Raw genomic sequence first — 27,800 nt, forward strand, 5'->3', positions numbered from 1 at the left:
TGCGCATGATCAGACATACAACGAAACAAAACTAATTTTATTACCTGGACTAGTCGTTCTCTTCTGAACCAGGTCACTTGTCCTCTGATCATGCGCACTACTTCCTTTCTGGGACTTAAGTATCTGTGCGATAAACTTTTTTCTAAGACTGTACATGCTCATCGAGGAACTTGATCGCTGCAACAGCATAACTAGCTTGTGTGTCTGTCATGCGCACTCACAGTTTCGTCCATTATGCATGATAGGGTAGCCTATATTTTAATGGGTCTCCCAACGTATATGCTCTCCACGAGTAGGTATAATACCAAACCATTCATTCATTCATTCATTCATTCGCATATTAATTCATTCATTCGCATGTTTATTCATTCATTCAAATATTTATTTATTTATTTATTTATTTATTCATTCTCGTATTCATTCATTCACTCATTCATTCGCGTATTAATTAATTCATTTGCAAAACCATTAATTCATTCTCATATTCAAACCTTCATTCGCATATTCATTCATTCAATCATTCATTCTCATATTCAAACATTCATTCGCATATTAATTAATTAATTAATTAATTCATTCATTAATTCATTCATTCGCATATTCATTAATTCATTCGCATATTCATTAATTCATTCGCATATTCATTCACTTATTCGCATATTCATTCACTTATTCGCATATTCATTCACTCATTCGCATATTCATTCACTCATTCGCATATTCATTCACTTATTCGCATATTCATTAATTCATTCGCATATTCGTTCACTCATTCGCATATTCATTCACTCATTCGCATATTCATTCACTCATTCGCATATTCATTAATTCATTCGCATATTCATTAATTCATTCGCATATTCATTCACTTATTCGCATATTCATTAATTCATTCGCATATTCATTCACTCATTCGCATATTCATTCACTCATTCGCATATTCATTCATTCATTCGCATATTCATTCACTTATTCGCATATACATTCACTCATTCGCATATTCATTCACTTATTCGCATATTCATTCACTGATTCGCATATTCATTCGCATATTCATTAATTCATTCGCATATTCATTCACTTATTCGCATATTCATTAATTCATTCGCATATTCATTCACTCATTCGCATATTCATTCACTCATTCGCATATTCATTCACTCATTCGCATATTCATTCACTCATTCGCATATTCATTCACTCATTCGCATATTCATTCACTTATTCGCATATTCATTCACTCATTCGCATATTAATTCACTCATTCGCATATTCATTCACTCATTCGCATATTCATTCACTCATTCGCATATTCACTAATTCATTCGCATATTCACTAATTCATTCGCATATTCATTCACTTATTCGCATATTCATTAATTCGTTCGCATATTCATTCACTCATTCGCATATTCATTCACTTATTCGCATATTCATTCACTCATTCGCATATTCATTCACTCATTCGCATATTCATTAATTCATTCGCATATTCATTCACTCATTCGCATATTCATTCACTTATTCGCATATTCATTCACTCATTCGCATATTCATTAATTCATTCGCATATTCATTAATTCATTCGCATATTCATTCACTCATTCGCATAATCATTCATTCATTCGCGTATTAATTAATTTGCATGTTCATTCATTCATTCATTCACATATTAATTCATTCGCAAATTCAATCATTCATTCTCATATTCAAACATTCATTCGCATATTAATTAATTCATTCATTCATTCGCATATTCATTCACTCATTCGCATATTCATTCACTTATTCGCATATTCATTAATTTATTCGCATATTCATTCACTCATTCGCATATTCATTAATTTATTCGCATATTCATTCACTCATTCGCATATTCATTCACTCATTCGCATATTCATTCACTTATTCGCATATTCATTCACTCATTCGCATATTCATTCATTCATTTATTCATTCATTCGCATATTCATTTAATCATTCATTCGCATATTAATTAATTAATTCATATATTCATTCATTGCCATATTCAATCATTCATTCTCATATTCACTCATTCCCATATTCATTCATTTAATTCATTCGCATATTAATTCATTCAGCAATTTATCCAGCTATCCGTTAACCAATCAATTTACTCACTAGTCCATCCACCCGCACACCATCGCTACTGTACATGTGGTATGCAAGCATGCGGACTTGACGTAATTATCCTGATCTGTGTTGTTCAGAACGGACCATGTTCTCCAGATAGCCACGTTTCCTGTTGCACACATCTACTGTATCTCTAGCTATCGCTTATCGCGCCTGTGAAGTGAGTAGCGGCGGAATTCTGATCTCAGATGCCATCAGTGATATCCACAATCAGATCGCCTCACAGTATTACTTATACCACGCTAGTTCGGAGGTCGGCGGATGGACGTGCGGAGGACAAGATCGGCTCCGAGGTACGTGAACCAATCCTACGGCTACTGCATAAACCGCCCAGAGCAACTCTGTGTTCAAGTTGACGACGCCTTCAACTGTTGACGTTAAGGGAAGATGGTTGTTACGGTGAATTAAGAATCAGAACAAAAATGCGTGAAATCTGATGGTAGGTTTTTGACAATTTTTTGTGCTAAATAAGGCAATTTCTGGCTATTGAATTAAACTAGAAAGGTTTTTATCTACTGCACTGCAAGGTAGAAATCAATTTTTAAATTTTAAAGTTGTTTTTTCATATTATTATTATTATTATTATTATTATTATTATTATTATTATTATTATTATTATTACATCACTGTACATTGGTGCACTTTATTCATGTTATACAGATCTGAAATTTCAACCACTAAAGTAAAATCATACAATATCATTTTAATATGTCTATTATTTTTGTACCAGGACTCGAATATTCGTCGTTCAAAAAATTCCTTTCTTTGTCAAGAAAATGAACGCAAATCAGATTCCTTATAGATATTTTAAAATAACTGTGTCATTAGAACTATTATATATGCAATTAACATGCCCTGACAATTTCAGAATTCGAAATTAAAGTTTTTTTTTAATTGTACCAGTGGAATCATTTAAAAAATGCCCTTAAAATTTAAACATTTATTTTTAGCTTACAGTACAGTATATAACAATAATTCTTGATTCATTCAACAGTGAAAAGTTTTATTATTCAGCATAAAAATATTCCAAAAACTACCTTAATTGAATCGGTTATTTTTAAAACCCCATAAGTCACTCATTTTGCCATATTCGTTTTATTTTTTTAAGTTGGTTATTTAACGACCTTGTATCAAGTACTAGGTTATTTAGCGTCGATGGAATAGATGAGGCCGAGGATTCGCCATAGATTACCTTGCATTCACATTACGGTTGGGGAAAACCTCGGAAAAAACCCAACCAGGTAATCAGCCCAAGCGGGGATCGAACCCGTGCCCGAGCGCAACTTCAGACAGGCAGGCAAGCCCCTTAATCGACTGAGCCACGCTGGTGACTTATTCGTTTTATGTGAGAAAAATGAAAGTCTTAATTTTATGTTGAAACACGTCAAGTTTCGTGTATAGAATGGCTATGAGGACAACGCTTACAGTTGCTTTGGTTTTGAAACTCAATAACTCATGGACTTATGGGATTTCTCAATGTAACCATGTTTCACCGATACAGAATGCTTTCCCTCTAGTTATCTGTTGCCAAACTGGGTTTCTCAACCTATACGAGTATGTTTCTCTGCTACAGAGTGTATTTCTCATGTCAGCTGTTGATAACATGATAATCACTCTTAGAGTAAAGCAAGTTCTGTTTAATTTGTTGTAATATTCATTATGATTCTTTTTTACTGTGCCAACATGTCTTCAGTGGATGACAGTGAATCTCTTAAAAGGGAAAAGGGAATTGTATTGTATTGTATTTATTAACATTCCATGTATTATAAAGTCTTAATTTATAGCCACAGTCTAGATGAAATATATACAGACGAGATTTACAATATAGTCTACTAGTACAACACAAAGTTTTAGTATCAATTTCATGAAGTGTTATTGAATGTCATGAATTCACCTACAGAACAGAAGGCGTGAGAAATTAGGTACTTCTTTAATTTGGCCCTAAACAATCGTATGTTTTGAGTTTCATTTTTTATATCGATAGGGAGGCTATTAAAAATTTTTACTGCCATATAACGCACTCCTTTTTGATAGCACGATAGACTTGCCGATGGAGTATGAAAGTCATTTTTGTAATTTTTTATTAACTGCGTCCAGAATTTTGTCAGTTAAACTAAATGTTGCATTTTCTGTGCCTTTATTTTTCCTAAATCCAAATTGTTCTGGGACTAAAATGTTGTATCTTTCTAGATGATGATATAATCTTTTATACATTACTTTTTCAAAGATTTTGGAGAAGACTGGTAGAAGTGATATGGGCCTGTAATTTTCTGGAGACGTTGTTTCTCCCTTTTTGAAGATAGGAATAACCACTGAATATTTTAATCTCTCGGGAAATATACCACTGAACATTGAATAGTTACATAAATAACTTGATGGCCCAGATATAATATGTGAATAAAAATAAGGATGACAGTGAATCTCTTAAAGGGGAAAGGGGAATAGAAATAACCATTTGTATAAAGATAACCATATTAAGATAGCCATTGTGATGCCAAAAAGAGAGTGTATACTTGCAAAGTAAAGAAAATCGAGGATTTGAGAAAATTTCAGCAATATTTACCTAATGAAGACGAAATTCAAAGTTTTTCGAACAGTGTCTATGATAGGGACATAACTGAAGGGAGAAAATGTTAAATGTTATGTTTTATTTAACGACGCTCGCAACTGCAGACGTTATATCAGCGTCGCCGGATGTTCCGGAATTTTGTCCCGCACGAGTTCTTTTACATTCCAGTAAATCTACTGACATGAGCCTGTCGCATTTAAGCACACTTAAATGCTATCGACCTGGCCCGGGATCGAACCCGCAACCTTGGGCATAGATGGCCAGCGCTATACCAACTTGCCAACCAGGTCGACTGAAGGGAGATGGACCGAGGAAACATTTTTTATGTAATGAAAGAGTGGGAACCCAAGAGATGGAGCTTAATCTGAGACGATTCTAACCGGCGTCGGGGTTGTATCCGGCGTGGCTTAGTGGATAAAGCATCAGCACGTAGAGCTGAAAACCCGGGTTCAAATCCCGGCGCCGGAGAGAATTTTTCTCCGTTCCATCACTCTTTCATCATATGATAATGCAGAATATCTGCATGGAAATATCATATGTACTTCGGTACATCAAAATATATATTTTTTATGTAGTTTCATGAAATATTTCTTTTTCGTTTGTGCCTCAGCACAACTTGTTAATAATTTAAATATACATGACATTTCGTGTACTTGAACATTGTAAGTAAACAAATTATTGCAACACACATGGTACTTTATAAATTAAGTCTGGATTTATTGATATTCTTAATATAATAACAAAATATTGTGCATTCCTTTTTGAAATCCCATAAGTCACGAACATTTCAATTTATCTAGCAGCAAATTTAATATTATAAATACAAGTTATACACGCTTCTGTGACTTCTTCACTGAAGATTTAACATTCAGAAGCAAAACTTTTTAAGAAGACATCCTAGTTTATAAATTATTCAGTTTTTTCGTTTTCCCAGAAGTTTAAATTTCTTGACATTTCAGGTTTAAAAAATAACCGATTCAATTAGGATCAAATCTAAGCTAACTTGATATTAGGCAATTATTTTTTCTAATTTTTCGTTCACCATAGCAACCATTTTGCCTTAAGAGACAGCAACGATGACGGCGAAGATGATGACGTCAGTGCTTATGATGGTATAAAAGAAAGCACTGAGCAGTTTAATCTACAAAAAGACCGAATTAACTCAGTCGAAGTGGCTACTGCTTGTACTATTACAGTACCTTACTTCAAGCTATTTCATGTGTTAACTTCTCAAGTTACTGTTGACGTGTGTATCAACATATAAATCATCTTCATCATGAACCAGATTAAAAGGACCTTTGTCCTGTACATACAAGGTGAACCTTAAATAATGTCATTAATTTCAGGGGGTTATTCTTTGAGATATTTCAAATAAAAACTTTAATACAATTTTGTTCGTTTTTGCTTCCTTTTCGAGGTAAAAATTGTTCTATATGAAACATTTCATAGCCTGTTTTGGGAAAGCCAGTGATTTAATTTGCTCAGTCAGTTTAAGAGAGCTATGTATTATGATAATAAATTATTGAAAAGACTTTTGTTTTCTCTTTTCAATGTGCAGAAATTTGGTCCGAATAATTAACGTAACATTGTAAAATTCTTTTGCATAACGAAAATTTACATTTGTTAGAATCAAATTTCAGACTTTGAATGTAAACGTGAAAAAATGCGACAACAATATTGTCAGAAACGAAGATGGTAGTGGAGAAAATGAAATCAGAGATGTGTTTGAACTAATCTGAATTTAAATGAAATGCTAATAATGGCATGGGCAATGTTAAAAAAGCTATTGAGCAATAGATGTTCAGGAATTGATTTTAAAGAGTTGGTGCAATTCATGTAAGTTAAGTGAACAATTTCTTCTAATTGATTTATACAATTCCATCGCATACTGTAAATTGTGAGCGGATCTTGTAAAAACTGAAATTAGAAACCGCCTTTCAGTAAAAAGAGTTAGCACTCTGCTAACAATACATTTTCAAGGGCCTACTATAGTCCCGTCGCTCTAATTTTCGGCAGCCAATCACGTTGCAGGTCGGCTACATTTAAAAGTGTGCGTCTTGTGATTCGCTGAGGAAGACGTTATTCATTTCTTAAGGCTCCATAAATACTTAATATAATCGCCCGCCATTTTGGCTTTTTCGTTGGCGTTCGCAGAAAGCATATAAATTGAGGGAAAGAAGACAGAGGACGGACACTGGAAAGTTTTCTTTTCTCAATCGTACTATCAGGGACTGGAATGCTTTACCTGCAGACTTACTAAAGGCTTTACCAACGACCAAAAATGTATTTAAAAATAGGCTTAAGGACTTTACTAATAGACGGTAATTATACACAGTATTTAAAGGGTGTAATTGATATTTTTTTATTGACGTGTTCTATCAGTGAAGAATTATGTTGTGTCAGTGAAGTGTGTTGTGTCAGTGAAGTGTGTTGTGTAAGTGAAACGTGTTCCTGTCAGTGAAGCTTTATAGTTTATAGTGGCAGTGCAAAGTATTTGAACAGTGAAATGTTTTTGAAGTGTTAGTGATATCAGGATAGAATCAGTGAAATGTGTCGTAGTTCCAGTGCAGTGAGTGAGTTGACAGCGAAATGAGTGTAGTGTTGAAAGGTACTTGTGCAGATACGAACATATCATACTCGTGGGTTTAAGTTCGAACATAGGTTTAAGGTACAAATTAGATTTACTTTTAATGTTATTTTAACCGATCGTGCTTCATTTAATTTAGGATGTTCCCTGTTGTTATTATTATTATTATTATTATTATTATTAGTATTAATTATTAGTATTAGTATTAATTGTATTTTTTATTAATTGTGTTTATTATTGTCTTTATTGAGTGTAATTAGTTACCACTGCCACCGGGTATATACCCATTGCAGTGTGAATAAATACATACATACATACATACACGAGGACATTATTCGCCGCTCAATTATTTGCTCAATTACATTGCGTTTGATTTATTATCATAGGAGCTACGACTTGATAATGTTTAACGGTGTGGCAAATAGATTCCTCGTATGGTAGCTCGGCAACGAAAGAACAAAAATGACGAACGATACTACCTTCCTAGACTTTATAGAGCCTTCACTTCCTAAGACGTAAGCAAAGAGGAGGAGTCACGCCGGGAATAACAGCGTCGCGACTATAGTAAAAAATTTCAATGTTTAGAGTGCCCATAAGATAACGTACTTTAATGTGATGCAAATTCAGCTGTAATTGATTCTAAACATGCCTACGTGGAATGATTTACTTACATAAGTATATCTAGAATGTAATGAGATGGATTGAACGTAATAAAACTCCAAGAAACAAATTACATAGCTTTTTGTTTCTGCATACTTTATTAATTTTATCTTTCTGCACAATTATTTATAATATTGCACAAACTTTTCCAATTTGCACATATATAATTTTTCATTTGTGCATTTTTAGCGACAATTATTTATTTTTTAGCTTAAACCCTGGCGCCACTCACTCCATCTGTATTCCGCTGCACTGTAACTTTATTCTTAAACTAGCTCAAAGCACCCGGCGTTGCCCGGGTTTTCCTTTCTGCTTCTATTTTTAATTAAACTGGTTATTAAATTTTCGGAAATCTCGGAAACCTAACTATACACAACCAAAACGAATTGTCTTTACTAAGCTTTCCTTGCCCATAAAGATGAATCTTTACTTAACGTCACTTACATGAATTAATGAACTCAGCCAAATGCCTGCCAGGGTTAACTCAGTTTAAAACAGTTGTAAATCAGGCACCGAAAAGAAAACATTTCATCATGTGCCTGACGTTAAACTCTTGTTTTAAATTTATTTATTTACTTGTTTTCATTTATTTATTTTTATTTATTTATTTACTAGCCGTAACCGTGAGCTCCGCTGCACCTGTTAGAAATAAATATAAAGTAATTACATAATTAAAGTAGGACATTTGATCCAGGGAACATTCGTGTTTGATAGAAGGATAAATCGTTTAATATGTTACTTAATTGAAATTGTATTTAAAACATTAAAATGCGATCATTTTGATCCAGAGACCACTGATTTGGTGCAATGACAATTCCTTTAACATGTTTCTTAATTGTTATTACCAATTATTTTTGGAAAAGCGAAAATTAACAGAAAAATTTGGCTACAGATTTATTATTATGTTTATATTATATTATATTATGTAAAAAGTGTGTTGATAACGGATGTACTCGAATTAGAAAGTTTTAAATTTGTTGTGGGAGCTCTTGAATCTCAGGAGGAACAGCTTTTACAACAGCGCAACATAATCTGCTTGGCTCATTACCCAATTTTTTTGCATTGCATTTATTGCATATATAATTTATGTATTTTAACACGATTCAATTGAGCATAGTTAAAATTTGAATTACACAACAATGGATTGCTAAGCTAACATACTATTACTGCATACTAAATCAATACACTCTCGTTGTTCGTTAATTCTCTGAGATAAAAATGAGTATGTTCATAAACATTATTTTAAGAAATACAGGAAATGAATATACAGAATAACCTATCAAGTTTTCTCTGCATAAGAAGCTATTTTAATCTTACCTGTCCTCAATTCACTCACAAGTTACTGTAATAACATTATAGCATTATGTCCATCCAGAGAAACTACACTTTCCAATGGTGAATTAATAATTAATTATACAAATCGATTAATTTGGCTTCCGATATTACTTCATACAAACACAGAAATATTGTCTGTAGGCTATGTTTCATAGCTTTCGATTGTTGTGTCCAAGGCCTCTCATAGACGAAGTCATTTGTTTTTTATTTCAAAACACCTCCTTAGATGGCAGTTATTTTAATTTTAAAACTCATTTATCTCATTAAATATCAGTCCTATCAAAATTTTTCAAAGAATAAAATGTATCAGAAATCATTTTTAAATAAACTTTTGTTATGTAACATATTTCACAAAAATCAATAATAAGCGAGATATTTCGATTTATTTAATTCAGGCCCCCTTATAACCCCCCTTTTAAATAATGTATTTTGAATGCCATATAGCCTAAAATCTAAGTTACAACGAACTTAATTTATATTCCAATTTTCATCGAAATCGATTCAGCCATTATCGCGTGAAAAGGTAACAAACATACAGACAGACAGACAGACAGACAGACAAACAAAAATTTCAAAAAAGCGATTTTCGGTTTCAGGTGGTTAATTATATATGTTAGGACCAATTATTTTTGGAAAATCGAAAATTACCTGAAAAATTTCGGCTACAGATTTATTATTAGTATAGATTGTGTCGGATCCCAAGCCTGGCCATGATAATATATGGAGATATCAGCCAGAACTTCAATCAGAGGAGAGTAGCCAATGGAGGAAGATAAAATAGACATTTTCAATTGTCATGGTGTAAGAAATATCCCTGGTGGTCTGAGACAAATAAGTTATATTGTTATACCTGTATTCTGTTTGGGGGGGAGGGTGAAAATGAGTGGTCATATGTACTTGTGGGGTTTTTGTCACAAAATATGTGACTAGTTGCAGGACGTCGGATATTTCATTTTTTTTTTTTTGTGGTTTCAAAAAGAGGGTGACATACTGAGCATTAAAAATATCATGGTTCTAGGTACTGCAGTTTTAATATATTACTCATTGAATGTTGATATTACGTTATGTACTTTTCGAGAAAAAAGCAATTAAAGTTTTCATTTGTTTTTCTTAGCAACTATAAGAAAGATTTAGATATTTAAGAAGCACTGTTTGAAACTACGTTCTAGTTTAGTAGGGGAGGCTGTTGTACCTTTAAACACTTTTCACATTTTATTTATTTTTTTTAATTTTGGGAAATGAAATTATTAAAATGAAAAAATGCTTGAAATAATTATTGAAGATTCCTTTACTACTTTCTGTATGTATTTTTCTGTTTTACAGATGTATTAAGGATGGAAAAAATAAAATGAAGGGATATGTAATGTGTTCAAAGGTACAAGAGGTTCGTGTACCTTGGAACATACCCTCTTATAAGTTGGAACACATGGAATGTAGGTGGGAACATGAGCTGTAAGAACTGACAATCATATTTAGAATGTATTTGCCATCATAAACCAGAGCAGGCTTCTCTGATTGAGATTTTATTTCCTGGAGGAGCAATAACTGCTTCAACAGCTTTCTTCAAGGCATTCGGATCAATTGGGGGCCTCTTAACTCCAGACTTACTTCGTGACATGGTCTTAAAACAAAGAAGAACAAAAACCGATAGTATTGTGTACCTTGGAACATGTTCCATGGTACAAGATGTTTTGTGTTCAAAGGTACAAGAGAGTGCACGTTTAAACAAATATGGCTCCCAAAACTAGAGATTCGAATAAATCGCGGAAATTAAAATATGTTATACTCACCAGATGATAGGGAACGCACCGTTCTTGAAAGATATTAACAAATACAATCTGGTTTTGTGTTAGAAAACATATATCAATGAACGAAATGTTTACTTTTGGTACTAAAAAAAGTTCTTTTGTCCACAGAACTCACACTTTGCAATAAATCAAACTGAAACTACGACCAGAGGTCCACACCTGCGGAGTAACGGTCAGCGCGTCAGGCCGCGAAACCAGGTGGCCCGGGTTCGAATCCCGGTCGGGACAAGTTACCTGATTGAGGTTTTTTTTCGGGGTTTTCCCTCAACCCAATACGAGCAAATGCTGGGTAACTTTCGGTGCTGGACCCCGGACTCATTTTACCGGCATTATCACCTTCATTTTATTCAGACGCTAAATAACATAGATGTTGATACAGCGTCGTAAAATAACCCAATAAAATAAAAAACGACCAGAGCTACTTAGCGGCTTTCTCTACAATCTACTTCAGTTTGAGTCCTCTAGGTAACAGCAAAAATTAAAAAAACAAAAAATGTTCAAAGGTAAAGGGTGCGTCAGAAAGAACGGATGGATTTCAAACTATCGATACGCAACGAGGAGAGAGATATAGTGAGGGGGACCACGACTGTTGGGTCAGCCATAGAATGCAGTTTCAGTTGAGAATATGGTGTTGGTCTGGTGGACAACGTGCTTTCATCGTAGAGACATTTTTGAAAAATGAAGAGTCTGTGATCGCCACTCAGGACTCATTTCGACATCGGATGTCACGCTAGGATTCCAACTCGGAATACAATTTTGCGGTGGGTGGCTTCATTTCGTATCACAGGTTCAACATTAAAGAAGAAATCACCTGGACGAAATTCTATTGCACTGAGATTGTCCGAGGCTACGGTAAGATCTCGCGCCCTGCGACTTCTTTCTTTAGGACCATTTGAAGGCGTAAGTTTGTAAACATCGATCACATACACTGGACGAACTGAAGACAGCGATTCGTGAAGAAATCGTGGCAATTGCACCAGCTATGACTGTGAAAGTGATGGCGAACATCAGAAAACGCCTCGATGCCTGTATTGAAAGCCAAGGACATCATATGGATAATGTTGTTTTACATAAATAAACTGCATGTATTGGTGAATATGTTGATAACAATAAATTTTTGATTTGATGAATCTTTACAATTTTCTTGCCATGTGAAATCCATCCGTTCTTTCTGACGCACCCTGTACAATATGCTAAAGGTACAACAGTCTCCCCTATATAAAAAAGGCCTATACATAGAGCAAGATGTCAAAACATAGAAATGCAGTTTTTACAAAGAAAATTTGTTATTTTGTTCTCCTGTAAAATTTTCTTTTACGATTTTAGGTCCTTTTTCGCGCAATGGGTCACATATGTTGATAGAAAAGCCGGCAGACATCTGCTGTTTAACAAGATATAAGGTAAGAAAATTTTCTCAGCTGCCCAGTATTTACACTTCAACTTCGCCACTAGTAAACATTGTGAATTTATTTTCAGTGTTGACCCTGCTGCAAGATGTCACTCGGAATGGATACGAGGGATACGAGGCTGACCAGAGCTTCGTACAGGGACACTCCAGAGATCCTGAAAGAGCTGCTCCTCGCTCTGGAGCAGCGCGAGCTCTCCCTATTCCAGCATCTACTGCAGCACCAGAATGTGGACAGCAACTGCCTGGCCAGATGCTTCGACTACATCTGCGGCCAGAACGACTGCGCCAAGTTCGCCAAGGCATTGCTCGGCATCGGCATCAACCCCAACCACATCAGCATATTCGGCAAGAAGCCCGTCCACCTGGCCGCCGAGTCCGGCAACGCCGCGGTGCTGGAAGCGCTGCTGAGCGACCCGAAGGTCGACGTGAACAGCGAGGACGCTCGGGGGTGGACGCCGCTGCACTACGCCGTCAAGCAGCAGGACGCGGAGCGCGTGCGCAGGTGCGTCAGGGTGCTGCTCAAGCATCCCTACGTCAACGTCAACAAGCGCTGCACCAGCGTGTACGTGACGGGCGCCACGGCGCTGCACCTGGCGGTGGACGCGGGCAGGGACGTGGCCCTGGCGGCGCTGCTCAGGGACCAGAGGACCAACGTGAACGCCGTGGACGAGGCGGGGAAGACGGCGCTGCACTACGCGGCCGCCAAGAGCGACAGAGGCGCCGAGCACGCCCAGACCATTCGCAACAACGTGTCCCTGCTGCTAGGTCAGTCACTCAGAACATCCGCAACAACGTGTCCCTGCTGCTAGGTCAGTCACTCAGACCAGAACTGAATTGAAATCCGAGAAGCGTCCTTGCAAAGGGAGTTCGGAACTGAGAAAAACTGAATATGTTTCACATGTTATCTTGAACCAAGTGTAAGGGGAGAGGATGGTATTTTTTTAAACTTTTTTTCCTATTTGGTGTAAAATATTTTTTTTTGTATGTAGAGAGCTCATAGCTGTGGCAACTCAACCAAACAAAAATATTTACAAGAAAAAAAAATATTTGGGGACCCAAATTTGAAAAAAATACCCAATGCAGGATTGTACTAAAACCGATATATCTAAACCGTTTTTAGAGATAGATTCAAACAGGTTTTTGCCATGTATTTGCAAAAGCATGTTCTACAAACTGTCTGTAACAGAATTTTGATATTAGTCCCTACGTTTGTAAAATAAATAATTAAAATTTAATAACAATTTCCTGATTTTATTTCTTGCAAACAAACGGGCGTATTTTTAAAATGAAACCAATTAACAAAATTCTGTTACAGAGAAAAGTTTCCTAATAGTCTAAAGAATGTGTGTTATAAATTTAATGCATGTATCTTTAATAGTCCAGAAATTATATCCATTTTTGTCTGGCAATGTAGCAAAAAAAAAAAAATGAAGTTACTGGAAACCGATAAAAGCGGGCGTGTGATTTAAAAATCCATAGCGCAGGAAGTTTAAAAATGACGTCTCACCATCCGATAAGGGCACAAATACCCACAAAATGTTATGCAATGCATTCCACACATATCAAAGGGTATTTTAAAGAAAAAAAAAATTTGAAAATTTAATTTACCGGAAATAACAATAAAAGTGGGCAAGTGATTTAACAATCCATAACGCAGGAAGTTTAAAAATGGCGACTCAACATCCGAAAAGGGCACAAATACCCACAAAATGTTATGCTATGCATTCCACACATATCACAGAGTATTTTAAAGAATTTTTTTTTGAAAATTTACTCATTTTTCACCAAAAAATACCATCCTCTCTTTTTAAAAATATCTTAGTTCACTTGTTTCGGCTTGGGAGCCATCTTCAGAACTGCGTCGTCTTGCGTCTTCCGGTGTCTTCACTCCTAGTGGCGGTGCGTTTATGTTGTGTAGAGTGGAGTCAAATAGTGTGTGTGTGTGTGTGTGTGTGTTCTGAAATTCAGTTGTGTGTTGAGGATTTGTTGTGGGCGTGTTTTTGTGTATCTGTATATTTCGTATTGTTCTAGAGTCGACGGCAATTCGGAAGGCGGTTGTCTGCTATCGTTTGCGTCGAGAGAGACAGATAGAGAGAGCAAGGCAGCGTACAACATTGCCACATCGTACTTCACGAGCACGTGCGATACAAATAGCGCAGGAGAGAATTTAAATTATCAAAAGACAATAATGACCTTAGCCGTTGATTACTGCAAGCATGACACCAAACAAACCCTGTTTCCTTCACTAACAATATTCTTTGCACGGTTCTCAATCCCACACCACATGCTTCTGCAGTCGTTTCTTGCATGTTGGCAACGTTGCAGCCAGCATCAAGATGGCCGGCAGCGTTCTGCTCGTCAACGTTTTTAAAATAATTATACATCTTAAACACTATATGACACGCCTGCTTGTGTAATACTTGTCTTTTCACAGTCTCTTCTTCCATTTATTTACCTTACACACACATAGTAAATGTTAGTTTTACTTATTCAATGTATTGAAACACTCACACGTGAACAAACGAACTCGGGAAGTGCTTGTTATAGACTGATTCTGATTGGTTCTACTGTACAAGTTTATGACGTCACATATCAGAAATGCTACGGCGCATGTAGCAGCCGACCGCCTTCCGAAATGGCGTCTAGTCTAGTGTGTTTAGTTTCTGATTTTCGGTTGGATATGCAGAATTTCCATGTCTGTATCTATGTTGCTGTAGGTGTGGTTGGTGTTTGTGAGGTGTTCTGCGTATTTGGAAGTGTTGTGTTGTGTCATTTGGTTATGGCTGTGATGTGTTCTTTGTAACGTGTTTGAAATTATCTGTCTGTCCGATGTAGAAGTTGTTGCAGCTAATGCTTGTGAGTTTGTATACACCTGTTAGGTTGTATTTGTTTGTTTGTGTGAGCTCCAAGCCTGTTGGCCACTTGTCTCACTCCGAGTTTCACTGCTCCACTGAAGGCGCTCTGGAAAATTTTGAAGAGGAAAAGCCGAAAATGGACATAACCTCTTAGGAACCACATACGGGGGGGGGAAGCGCTCGAAAAACTGAGTGCAGGAAGGAGAGAGTCTGCACATTGAAAGGTTCTCTGTCCTTTCACAATGTGAGTACAGAGGAGTAACCTCGCTCATGTAACGGATGGTATATGGAAGCTGAGCCAGGGCATCTATGTCGAAAATTTAAGTTGCAAAATTTCGGAAACTTTATAGGGAGGGGCATGTAGGTCAGTGGCTCATTTCTTTTAGGGTTCATCCCGATATTTGTCTTAGAGCCTTAGGAAAACCACGGAAAAACCTTAGGCAGAATAATATAGAAAGACCTGCAACTATACTTTCGAGAGGCTATTGAAACGATATTAAAGCCATGCTAATGGTGGTAAAAATCGTAACTATGTTACACAGCCTGATCGATATTACAGGTACCCATTATACCAACAATATTATTATATTTTTCATACTACTCCCCAAAGCAATGTAATAGTTTATCAGTTAACCACAACATGGATACCACATAATATGGTTTTTGGTTTAACATATGCATATTAATATAATGGTTGAATAATAAACTGAAAACTATTGACAACACGTTCCCTCTGCTACCCGATCTGTTCACTACAACGGACTGTGTCTTTAATGTTCAAACGTAACAACATCTAATCACTAACCAGCTGAACAGAAATAGCTAATATGGCTACTTTGTATCCGATTAGAATTCTAAATTACCTATACAAAAAGACGAATTTATAATGATAATAATAATAATAATAATAATAATAATAATAATAATAATAATAATAGTAATAACAACAGAGAGGGTTTGGAATTGAACGGGTTACATCAGCTGCTTGTCTATGCGGATGACGTGAATATGTTAGGAGAAAATCCACAAACGATTAGGGAAAACACGGGAATTTTACTTGAAGCAAGTAAAGAAATAGGTTTGGAAGTAAATCCCGAAAAGACAAAGTATATGATTATGTCTCGTGACGAGAATATTGTACGAAATGGAAATATAAAAATTGGAGATTTATCCTTTGAAGAGGTGGAAAAATTCAAATACCTGGGAGCAACACTAACAAATATAAAAGTTACTCGGGAGGAGATTAAACGCAGAATAAATATGGGAAATGCCTGTTATTATTCGGTTGAGAAGCTTTTATCATCCAGTCTGCTGTCAAAAAATCTGAAAGTTAGAATTTATAGAACAGTTATATTACCGGTTGTTCTGTATGGTTGTGAAACTTCGACTCTCACTTTGAGAGAGGAACATAGGTTAAGGGTGTTTGAGAATAAGGTGCTTATGAAAATATTTGGGGCTAAGAGGGATGAAGTTACAGGAGAATGGAGAAAGTTGCACAACACAGAACTGCACGCATTGTATTCTTCACCTGACATAATTAGGAACATTAAATCTAGACGTTTGAGATGGGCAGGACATGTAGCACATATGGGCGAATCCAGAAATGCATATGGAGTGTTAGTTGGGAGGCCGGAGGGAAAAAGACCTTTGGGGAAGCCGAGACGTAGATGGGAGGATAATATTAAAATGGATTTGAGGGAGGTGGGATATGATGATAGGGACTGGATTAATCTTGCTCAGGATAGGGACCAATGGCGGGCTTATGTGAGGGCGGCAATGAACCTTAAAAGCCACTAAGTAGTAATGTAATAATAATAATAATAATAATAATAATAATAATAATAATAATAATAATAATAATACCTTATAGATCATCTATAGATCTTGTCTTATCTAAGACCCCTCTGTACTCAGTGAAAACATTTCGGTGCTTTTCTTCAACACCCTGTATACACTAATGTCTGTTCTATTTGCTAGGTCGCGCCGACGTCGATGTCAACAAACGTGACGCTGTAGGAAGGACTGCGATGCATCTGGCGTCACAAAGCAACAATTACACAGCCCTGGAAGTCCTGCTGGGTCATTCGAGGACAGATATAGGTGCAGCGGATGTTTATGGAAGAACTGTGCTTCACTATGAAGGTGGGAAGAGCGACAGAAAATTCTCAAGAAGACAACAGATTCAAAAAGTACTACAACTGATTTTAGATCCTCGCAAACGTGTCAATATCAACAAGAGAGACTCTGAAGGGAAGACAGCAGCACATGAAGCTGCTGAGAAGGGGAACTTAGTGGTGTGCGCGGCTCTGCTGAAGGAAAGCAGAACTGATGTCAATATAAGGGACGCTCACGGCAGAACTATCCTTCACTGCTTAGCAGAAAGACACGACACGCACCCCGATAGACTAGAGTCCTTCGAGAACTGCATATCTTTTCTTTTGGACGGCCCAGACTTCCAGAATACTGTAAGTACTGTTGTGTCAAGGGACGAAACAACTCGCTACAGACTTGATGTGGACGCCACTGACGAAAAGGGCCAAACAGCTCTTCAAAAAGCTGCCTTAGCGAGAAACCAACACCTCATACTGGCCTTGCTGAGGCGGGGAGCTTCTATCAGGGTCAATTCTTCGCAAGGATCATTACTGGACGGCATTGCAGCTTCTACTTTTGAAACGTTTTTGGATGAGTGCATCGAAGACAACAAGAGATCGCTGCACAACATCGATTATGCCATCATATTCAATTACAGATTTCTATCTTTGAGTGTAGGGGTACCACAAACGCCAGAAACGGGTCCATTGTTGTACATGAGTCAGAGTAAGAAGCTCAAACGTCTGTTGAAGCATCCGGTCATCTGCACCTTCATAGACCTCAAATGGCGGAGAGCTCAAGTGTTCTATTACATAAATATATTTCTATACACAATGTTCTTAATATTCCTGAACTTGTATGTGATCTATAGAGTGCACACGCAAGATGATGAGTGTAGAAACGGGAGCACTGTACCAAACCACATCAAGGTTCCGTTGTTCATCTTCTTAGGGTATGTGTTGCTAAGAGAATTCTTCGAGTTTATGGTGTATCCATTGGAGTACATGAAAAGTCTGGAGAATCTTATGGAAATAATCCTCATCTGTACAACAGGCGCCATATTTTTATTCAGTTTGCAAGGTTGCCAACTCATGAGAACACTGTTCGTAATTGTTCTCCTGATTTCTTGGTTAGAATGGGTGTTGTTAACAGGGCGTCTCCCGTTCCTTTCTATCCAAGTAGAAATGCTCAAGACGGTATCTGCAACCTTCATTGCCTTCATGGCGTGGTACTCGTTTATGATAATAGCTTTCGCCATCGTGTTCTTCACTATTTTCTATTCTCCAAGCGCCGGCGACGACAATGCAGACCAGTTTCCAGACCTCGCTTCGGCATTTTTCAAGACTATAATCATGATGGCTGGCGAATTTGGCACAGACTCCCTGAAGTTCGACAGCGCAGCCAACATTGCAAGCCATTTGGTTTTCGTGTTTTTTGTTGTGTTGATAGCCCTTGTGATGCTCAACCTCCTCAACGGTTTAGCTGTCAGCGATACTCAAGTGATAACAAATGAAGCTCACATTCTGAGCCAGATTTCTCGGATACGGTCCACGTTCTACATCGAGAAAATAGCGCTGATAGACCCGGAGTCTTACAACTACGTCAGCAAGCGGTTGTTGTGTTGTTTCCCGTTTGTAAATCTACGAAAACTGTACAACCGCATCTCCTTGTTCGCGAATATCAGCCACGAAATGCGTGTGTTCATATTTCCGAACAGAAAAAGCTACGTCAGTCTTACTAGGCCTGTCAAAGACGGTAGACACGGCGTGCTTCAGTACAAATTCTTAAAAATATGGCGGTGGTCTTGCATACGTTTAGAAAACAAGATTGTTAGGTATTCATTGGAAATTATAACGCGGCAGAAACAAACGAATGAGTATCCAATGAAAGAAGTGCTTGAAAAACTGCAGGAAGCCGAACAATATAACAAACAGAGACTGGATGAGATTGAAGAGAGATTAATTGAAACAGTACGCCATCTGCTGTCCGTTGCCGAACACAGGAGACTGCAGACCGAAGCTTAACACGTGTGGACTATACCTGTACAGGGTGTGTAGATTCAAGGGGGCAATAGCATACATTGAAATAAATGACAAAGCTTATTATACGTTTTATAATTAAGTGCACGGTTAATTAGGAAATCAGGCTGAAACAGTGGCGGCTCGTGATAAAATATTATGTGTGCTCACAATTTTGTGTTCCAAAATCGAAGAGAATTTGAAATCGTACGTTTTAGCCTAATATGAAATGTCATGATTCTAATGTTTCACTGTCGAAAACAACATATAATAATAATAATAATAATAATAATAATAATAATAATAATAATAATAATAATAATAATAATAATAATGATAATAATGAAACCTAGTCTTTTTATTTTCAATTTTTCCTGGAAAGCCAGTTTACCCAGTTCTTTACTCTTCAAAATTACTTGAACAGAGTTCTTTGTTTACGTCTGTTAAAAATTAATACATAAAACAATTTACAAAAGCGCGTGTTCAGTAATATATTTTAGTTCACAACACACTGATACACTATAGCCTATACCAGTACTGTAATCCCATTCGCATAGATTACTATAAATACATGCCAGTAAATATTATTCTTAAATATTATACACCACCATACAGATATTTAAATTCATACACCATTACATTCAGCCAGCACGTCTTTGAAAGCCAAACTACGCTATATGACGACACTGAAGTATAGTCATTCACAAACTACACTCTCGTAGCAGCACTGTACACACATCCACATAAAGTAAACGTTCCGACAGTGAGATGCTGACATCTGCAGGCTAAAATACAGACTTATTAAATTTTCTCCTCGAGATATAGCACGTAAACGATAGGCATCGATGCACCTGACATCTGTAGGATAGATTCACTGTTCACTTAATGCTTTGTGCTCTTGACGAGTCATAAGCGGCCAGCGAAAGACAATTTTCTCCCGCGCATGCGTGAAATTTCTGTAACCTTCTTGAAAAGAGCACGGCTTGTACGTAAACGGATGTTGCCAAGTTTACATAAGAAGTTTATGCAAGATGCGGGAAGTTTAAAATACTCGACTCTGATATTATACATCCCCACTATGCCAATACGGTATTAAATAATAAAACTAGTCGTGGATTAATGGAAACAAGGTGTTCACGTGCTCTTGTGCTCTAATTGACGCATCGCCACTGGGCTGAAAATATGCGTAGTTTGGCAACAGCGCATCGTCGACTAACCCAAGAATACACACACAAACTCAGTCTGAATAGCAGCATTCCGTCCCTTAGTCAATGGAGCAGGGTTGCCAGACTTCGTAATGACAGCAAACGACACGAGTTTAATTTTATTTAATTTACAAGGAAACCATCCACTTCATTGAAGCACTGCAAGGGGATAAATCATTCCTTGTCAATTTCGCTAATGATATGAATAAAAATCAGAATCGTACGGATATAATTTTGCGAGTAAAACAGTATTAACATTTAGGGGAAAATTATTTTTTTTTTCTGAGAAAAGCATTTGGGACTAATATGGTATTTTGTACTCTGTCTAATACCTCTGACACAGATTCTAGCTGATACGTTCATGTACAGGGTGTCTCAAAAGTCTCCATACATAGGAAATGTAAGTTCAAAATAAAAATGTGGCATAGTGCGCTCAATGTGGCCAACCCGCTCCCCAGATCTCACACACCTCACTTTTACCTCTGGAGTCACCTTAAGTTGCAGGTTTGACAGGAGGAAATCCGGGTTTCTGAACATCTGAAAGGTGTCGGGAGAAAACAAAGAATGTCACGAAACATCATTATGGAGAAAAACAAGTTTAGATACCTGAACATTCCTGGTGTTTAATCAATGTTCCAAATGTTCAACGTTACCTTACACCAGTGGTTCCTAAACTTTTTTGACTGATGACACACTTTATTGAATGCACACGATATCGCGACATACTATTTGTTTTTATTAAAAAATGATATAATAATAACAACCAATAGTTTTCTTCTGGAGAAAAAGTGGTGGATCTCTGTGTAGAATATTTTATAGCGGACGGGGCGATGATTACTGTTCATTGTACGGGAATTTTGTCGTTTTTAACCTCCTTTTCGTCCAACTAAGACCTTCAAGGTCTAAGCGGAATTCAAAGAAAAATAATACAGGGACATCATTTTATTTTTACTTCAATTTTTATTGTACCTGAGTTTTTGAATGTAATTCACTCCCACCCCTTCTACTAATGACGTTCAACCAGCTAGTGGCTGGGCTGTCTTAGCTCTTTTCTGAAAACAATTTCTGTTAGGAATTGGACGTCTACACAATATTATACAACTGTTTAAAATAACTTAAATACAAGGGCCTCGTTAAGTAATTAACTGTCACGTGATTTCCCCCCTTTCTACGATCCTGCGACATAACTACTTGGACGGACAGTAGATAGCATGTCTGAGTAATTTTATCTGTGCGGGTCGGACAGAAGTGAAGATTGAATTTACAGTACGTAAGGTACTCTTTTATAAAGTAGGTACAGAATTATTTCAACATGAGTTACTAGTATGAAGGACGAAACTGGTAATTGGGATTAGATGCAATAGTCTATAGTGTGATAATACGCACAAAAGAACTGAAGCCTGTATCGAAATGAACGGCCACCATTTTCAAAAATGTGTTTAAATATCCATATTATGATTATCTTTCAATTTAACTTCATTCTCTATATGGTACGCTAATGTGCTGTAGACAGTATAATATACACTGCATAATGAATACGTCCACATGGACAGCTCTGTTCGTGAGTAAAAACACTCATTGTTAATAGTGTACTGTATTTTGATTAAACAAAAACCTAATGAAAGTGATCAAATTCAAAATCGCGATATTTCCTAGTTTACGTAAATGGATGAACTACTTTTCTTTCCTCCTATACCTAGTAAAGTGATTTGTTTGTATACTACGCCAGTACCATCGTACTCCAGTCGTGGAAGGGGGTACCAAACGGCGTTGATCCAGAGGTATAGGCAAGTTAATATTAAAAATGTTAGTAAAAATAAAATCATGTCCCTACAGTAAAAACATAGTTATTCACATATATTATTATAATGTATCGCAGTACATATGATACTTCCATGCAGATATTCTGCGTCATCATAGATGAAAGAGTAATGGAACGGAGAAAAATTCTCTCCGGCGCCGGGATTTGAACCCGGGTTTTCAGCTCTACGTGCTGACGCTTTATCCACTAAGCCACACCGGATTCCACCCCGGCGTCGGAAGAATCGTCTCAGTTTTAAGTTCCAACTCTTGGGTTCCCTCTAGTGGCCGCCCTCTGCACTACGTCATAGATATCTATGAACCTAGGACCGAAGTCCACACATAAAGCGTCAGCACGTAGAGGTGAAAACCCGGGTTCAAATCCCGGCGCCTGAGAGAATTTTTCTCCGTTCCATTACTCTTTCATCGTATAGTTATTCACACATATTTCTGTTCCATGATGAAAAATGTAACAAAAAGGTGCCGGAATGCCGTTCCAGAGCGTTCCGTCAGAAAAGAGCACCAATAACAACTTCTGTGTAGTGTCGGATATCCAGTGTTGTAAATATGTCGATGTTAACATGCAATCGAAAAAAAAAAAAGACAAGCAACAACTTGAGTAGCATCAGAAAAAAAAAAGGTGTGTGTCAAAAATCTCAACCTGTCTATTCTGGATGTCCAATAAAAGATTTTTATGATCGGTTTTTGGAAACTCACCTATTTAAATTAATGTGAAGTGTGCGCTTGGTGGGTTGCACAGAGTTTCTCTATACGTGGGCTCATGGTTTACAGGCCAACAAGTAAATCATCTTCAAGATGCAGCAGTCTGTTATTTTGTTTAGAGTTCACTATTTTCGTGGTACAAAATGCTCATTTACATGAGTATGACGTTGAAAACGGCAGTTCTAAATGTCTTTTTAGTTTATTCGGCACCATCGTCTGATTTGACAAAACATTTCCGCATGTAAGACACTCAGGATTTTGTTTATATTAATCTCCACGTCACGTAAAACCATATTGCAAGTATCCATCACTATATTATTTACGAAACGCAGTACGTATTTGCGAACCCTGAAGGGAACTTTCGCTCACATTATTTGAATTAGCACTGCTGTCATCTAACCCAGAACTTGATTCAGATTGAGTTTTTTGAATTTAAAATTTGTCTATAAAAATCTAAACAAGGCCCGTAACACACTTGCAGAGTTTTCGCCAGCGAGAAATGTGTTGCGAGAATATAAAAAAATTGATGACATGGATTCAAATGGACGTCCACACACTGGGAGAGATTCTCGTTCGAGGCAAAAACCTCGCGCGAGTTTCTCGCTGGAATCGGTAGCTCAGCGAATTTTCTTGACACATTTATCAAAGATGTTTGACATTTATACTATTTATGACGATTGAATGTAGAAAAAGATATCACAGGTGGCGAGGAATTGCATTGTTTTTATTTGAAATTGAGGAAAGATGGCTGATAAATAATTGCAGTCAGAAACTTATCGAACTTGTACGATGTCACCCGTATGCCTATTTATATGATACACGGGATGAAAACTATAAAAACACGAAACTTAAAGAAGAAATCTGGAGACAAATGTATCAGATTATCTGAAAATAAATAGGGCTATATTTTATTTTGATGAGATTTAATAGTAGTAATTAAACATTTGAAATAATGTATCTATATGTCTTAACAGTTTACATAATTTTAATCAGAACATAGCAAAGAATCCTCTATCATATCATGAATGGCAAAAAACTGTGATCCATTGAACCTAAAATAACGCCTAAACGTATCATCATTCAAATCGAAACCAATGTCCAAAACTCGCCCTTATTTTCGTGAGATACAATGTGATTTTCAGATATTTCTGGCTTTAATTTTAGGCCTACTTTTTCTTTTCATTAACAAGATATGTTCATGTAACTCCATTTCCTCATCATCTGAATACTCACATTCAACATATCGTTCGTACGTAATTTGTAAAGTACGAACTTATAGGTTATATATTTAAATACGACAATATACGTAAATACATAACCTATAATATTTCCCCCAACGAGTGATTACTATAATCAGAAAAATGCTTTCTGCATGAAGGCAGTGCACAGATGATCACAGCGAGATATGATCTGTGATAGCGAGAACTCGCCAAGTGTGTGGAGGAAGGCTCTTCGCCTCTTTCTCGCTGGCGAAAACTCTGCAAGTGTGTTACGTGCCTAAAGCAATTTTGATAAAATAATCACACTATCACCACTCACATGTATATACTGAAACTGACCGATATATTCTGACGATTCTAAACTCTGTTTATTACTGAGTGGGAAGAGTAAACGAATTACTAAGCATTGTTGCAGGTGTTCAAGTTTCATTGGGAAAGTGTGTCCCAAATTAAAATGTAGGCTACCATATCAAAGACTTCGTTGTAAATAAGAAAATGCATTGTAAAGAGACTTCCTGGATGGGATAAAATTTATTTATCCATGACCATAACGAAAAGCATGCCTTTACTAAATACTTTTGCGTTTGTAAAGTAGGCTTTTATTCAACATTATTTTATTTCACTAGTGAGATAAAGACTTCACATCACAGTTTGAACTTTATCTCACAGTTCATTAGTATTTTCCTAGTACCCGGCTACACACGTATTCTTTTCCATTCAACTATTACTCAAGAAGTTAATTATTAGTTACTAGATGTCACTACCTCTACTTCTTTATTACCATTTCTTAAATATACATACACTCAATCTCCTTCTCTTTTCTCTATCTGCTACGTCGTAATTTGTACATTACATCCATATCTAATATGCATCTTTTTAAAATTTTATAATAATTTACCTTTTGGGATGCGAGGAGACTTGAACCTGCGAAGTTGGGTTTATCGGATTTTAAAACAACACGCGTTAGCCAACTAAGCTAAACAGACACGATGATTAATGAAGTTTTAATATTCCTCTTAAGTTTACAGAAGTAAAATGTGAAATTATTTTAATCACATTAGTCCCGTGAACACTTCTAAATAGTCCCTGAAACTTCAAAAAGACGAAAATACACGTTTAAAGTGAAAAAAAAATATATATATTAAAATTATATAATTAATTATAATTTGTTATTTATCCAGATACCATTCTTTACTAATCATGGCCTCCTACATCATGACCTACCTAGTACACGTATCGATTCTAAAATCCATGCCATGGTATGTGATTACATGAGGACTTATTTTCAACATATTTTCTTTTATAAAACATAATTTTTCGTTATGGTCATGGATAAAATTACGTATGGTACTTGTGAGCGTGATCTTTATTACACTCGTGTAATTTAAGCACGAGGCTGACGCCTCGTGCTTAAATCTTTCCACTCGTGCAATAAAGATGCACTTACCTCACAAGTACCATAAATAACTATTTTCAATTCCAAAATTTCGCGACACACTCCATGGGGCTGCGCGCAACACACTGGTTGGGAATCACTGCCTTACACGAACATTGCCAATTTTTTATTTTCTGTGATTGGACAGTTCTGCAGCCACATATAGAATGCGCTGTATACCATTAAATCGCTAAAAAAATTGACATTTCTTGATTTCCCCCAACACCCTTCAACTGCAAGCCCTTATCGCTGATGCCTGTCATGTGACTAAGACATGTGCAGCTTTTGCATCAGAACAGGTTCGAACACATCCACTGATCTGTGCCTGACTTTCGAAAGCCGTTATGTTGAGCACATTGTGACAATTCTATTTTAAACTGGTATTCCCTATGTATGGAGACTTTTGGGACACTCTGTATTATCAGGCAGTACATCTCGCTTGACTACGTGTCAGAGGAAGAATAATAATTGTTTGTATACATCTGAAGTCTGACTAGTCTAATATGTTTCTAGTCAGTGATGTATACAATGGAGGGGGGAAAGGAACTGATCACAACAACAACCCGTTATCTCCTGCTTTAGTTGTCTCATGAGTGATACCTTATTGGTTTCATTTATGAGGTTCAGACCTGTCTTCAGACAGTTCACTAAGCAACTCTATGCAAGAAATAAGCTCTTAAAAGCTGGACAGTTATATTATTTACAACCTGTTTTTAGAAAACGAGAGGCACAATAATAATTCTACAGGAACATCATTTTACTTTTACTTCAATTTTTATTGTACCTGAGTTTTTGAATGTACTTCACTCCCACCCCTTCTACTAATGAAGTTCCAACTGTCCTCCACACAGAACCAAGCCCGCATATAATAAGCAGTACTGAGTTAGTGAGTACAGTACGTTCCAGAAATATGTTCGCGTTTTCTAGTGACGAAAGAGCTTTCAATATTGAATCATATTTTCGCACAGCCTACTGTCCGTTTGCCTACGTCGCATCCCCATGTAAAAGCAGGGCTGTCTTAGCTCTTTTCTGAAAACATTAATTTCTGTTAGGAATTGGACGTTTACGTAATATTATAAAACTGTTTAAAATAACTTAAATAAAAGGGCCTCGTTAAGTAATTAACTGTCACGTGATTTCCCCCCTTTCTACGATCCTGCGACATAACCACTTGGACGGACAGTAGATAGCATGTCTGAGTAATTTTATCTGTGCGGGTCGGGCAGAAGTGAAGATTGAATTTACAGTACGTAAGGTACTCTTTTATAAAGTAGGTACAGAATTATTTCAACATGAGTTACTAGTATGAAGGACGAAACTGGTAATTGGAATTAGATGCAATAGTCTATAGTGTGATAATACGCACAAAAGAACTGAAGCCTGTATCGAAATGAACGGCCAACATTTTCAAAAATGTGTTTAAATATCCATATTATGATTATCTTTCAATTTAACTTCATTCTCTATACCGTACGCTAATGTGCTGTAGACAGTACAATATACACTGCATAATGAATACGTTCGCATGGATAACTCAGTTCGTGAGTAAAAACACTTATTCTTAATACAGTACTGTATTTTGATTAAACAAAAATCTAATGAGAATTAACAAACTCAAAATCGCGATATTTCCTAGTTTACGTAAATGGATGAACCACTTTTCTTCCCTCCTATACCTAGTAAAGAGATATGTTTGTGTTTTACGCCATTATCATCGAACTACAGTCGTGGAAGGGGGTAGCAAACTGTGTTTCCGGTCCTCTAAAGGTATAGCCAGGTTAATATTTAAAATGTTAGTAAAAATAAAATGATGTCCCTGTACAATATTTTTACAGTCGTCAGAATCTGTACAGAATTTTGATTTTTGTTTAGTGATGTTGTCAGTATTGGCTAGCGTAATGTCAGACGTACAAATAAAGTTACATTCCTGTG

At 36.6% G+C, this 27,800-nt stretch overlaps 1 protein-coding gene across 3 annotated transcripts; it reads left to right on the plus strand.

Moving 5' to 3' along the window:
- The first annotated feature begins 2,318 nt into the window (after positions 1-2,318).
- LOC138704403 (transient receptor potential cation channel protein painless-like) lies at positions 2,319-27,800 on the plus strand. Of its 3 annotated transcripts, none has more exons than XM_069832247.1 (4): positions 2,319-2,447; positions 12,440-12,513; positions 12,590-13,330; positions 17,354-27,800. In XM_069832247.1, exons 3-4 carry the CDS (start codon positions 12,772-12,774, stop codon positions 19,489-19,491), a joined length of 2,697 nt encoding a protein of 898 aa, XP_069688348.1. In that variant the 5' UTR covers positions 2,319-2,447; positions 12,440-12,513; positions 12,590-12,771; the 3' UTR covers positions 19,492-27,800. The 3 variants fall into 3 exon arrangements, with proteins under 3 accessions (XP_069688348.1, XP_069688346.1, XP_069688347.1); XM_069832245.1 differs by having other exon boundaries at positions 12,590-13,286; XM_069832246.1 differs by lacking the exon at positions 12,440-12,513 and having other exon boundaries at positions 2,333-2,447; positions 12,590-13,286.

The sequence above is a fragment of the Periplaneta americana genome, chromosome 8, assembly GCF_040183065.1.
Source record: "Periplaneta americana isolate PAMFEO1 chromosome 8, P.americana_PAMFEO1_priV1, whole genome shotgun sequence".
NCBI lineage: Eukaryota > Metazoa > Arthropoda > Insecta > Blattodea > Blattidae > Periplaneta > Periplaneta americana.

Bases quoted from the DNA above. Each gene is read 5' to 3' on its own strand.
- LOC138704403 (XM_069832245.1), top strand. From the start codon at position 12,608: ATGTCACTCGGAATGGATACGAGGGATACGAGGCTGACCAGAGCTTCG. The intron at 13,287-17,353 runs GTCAGTCACTCA...TCTATTTGCTAG, and splicing joins CAACGTGTCCCTGCTGCTAG to GTCGCGCCGACGTCGATGTC.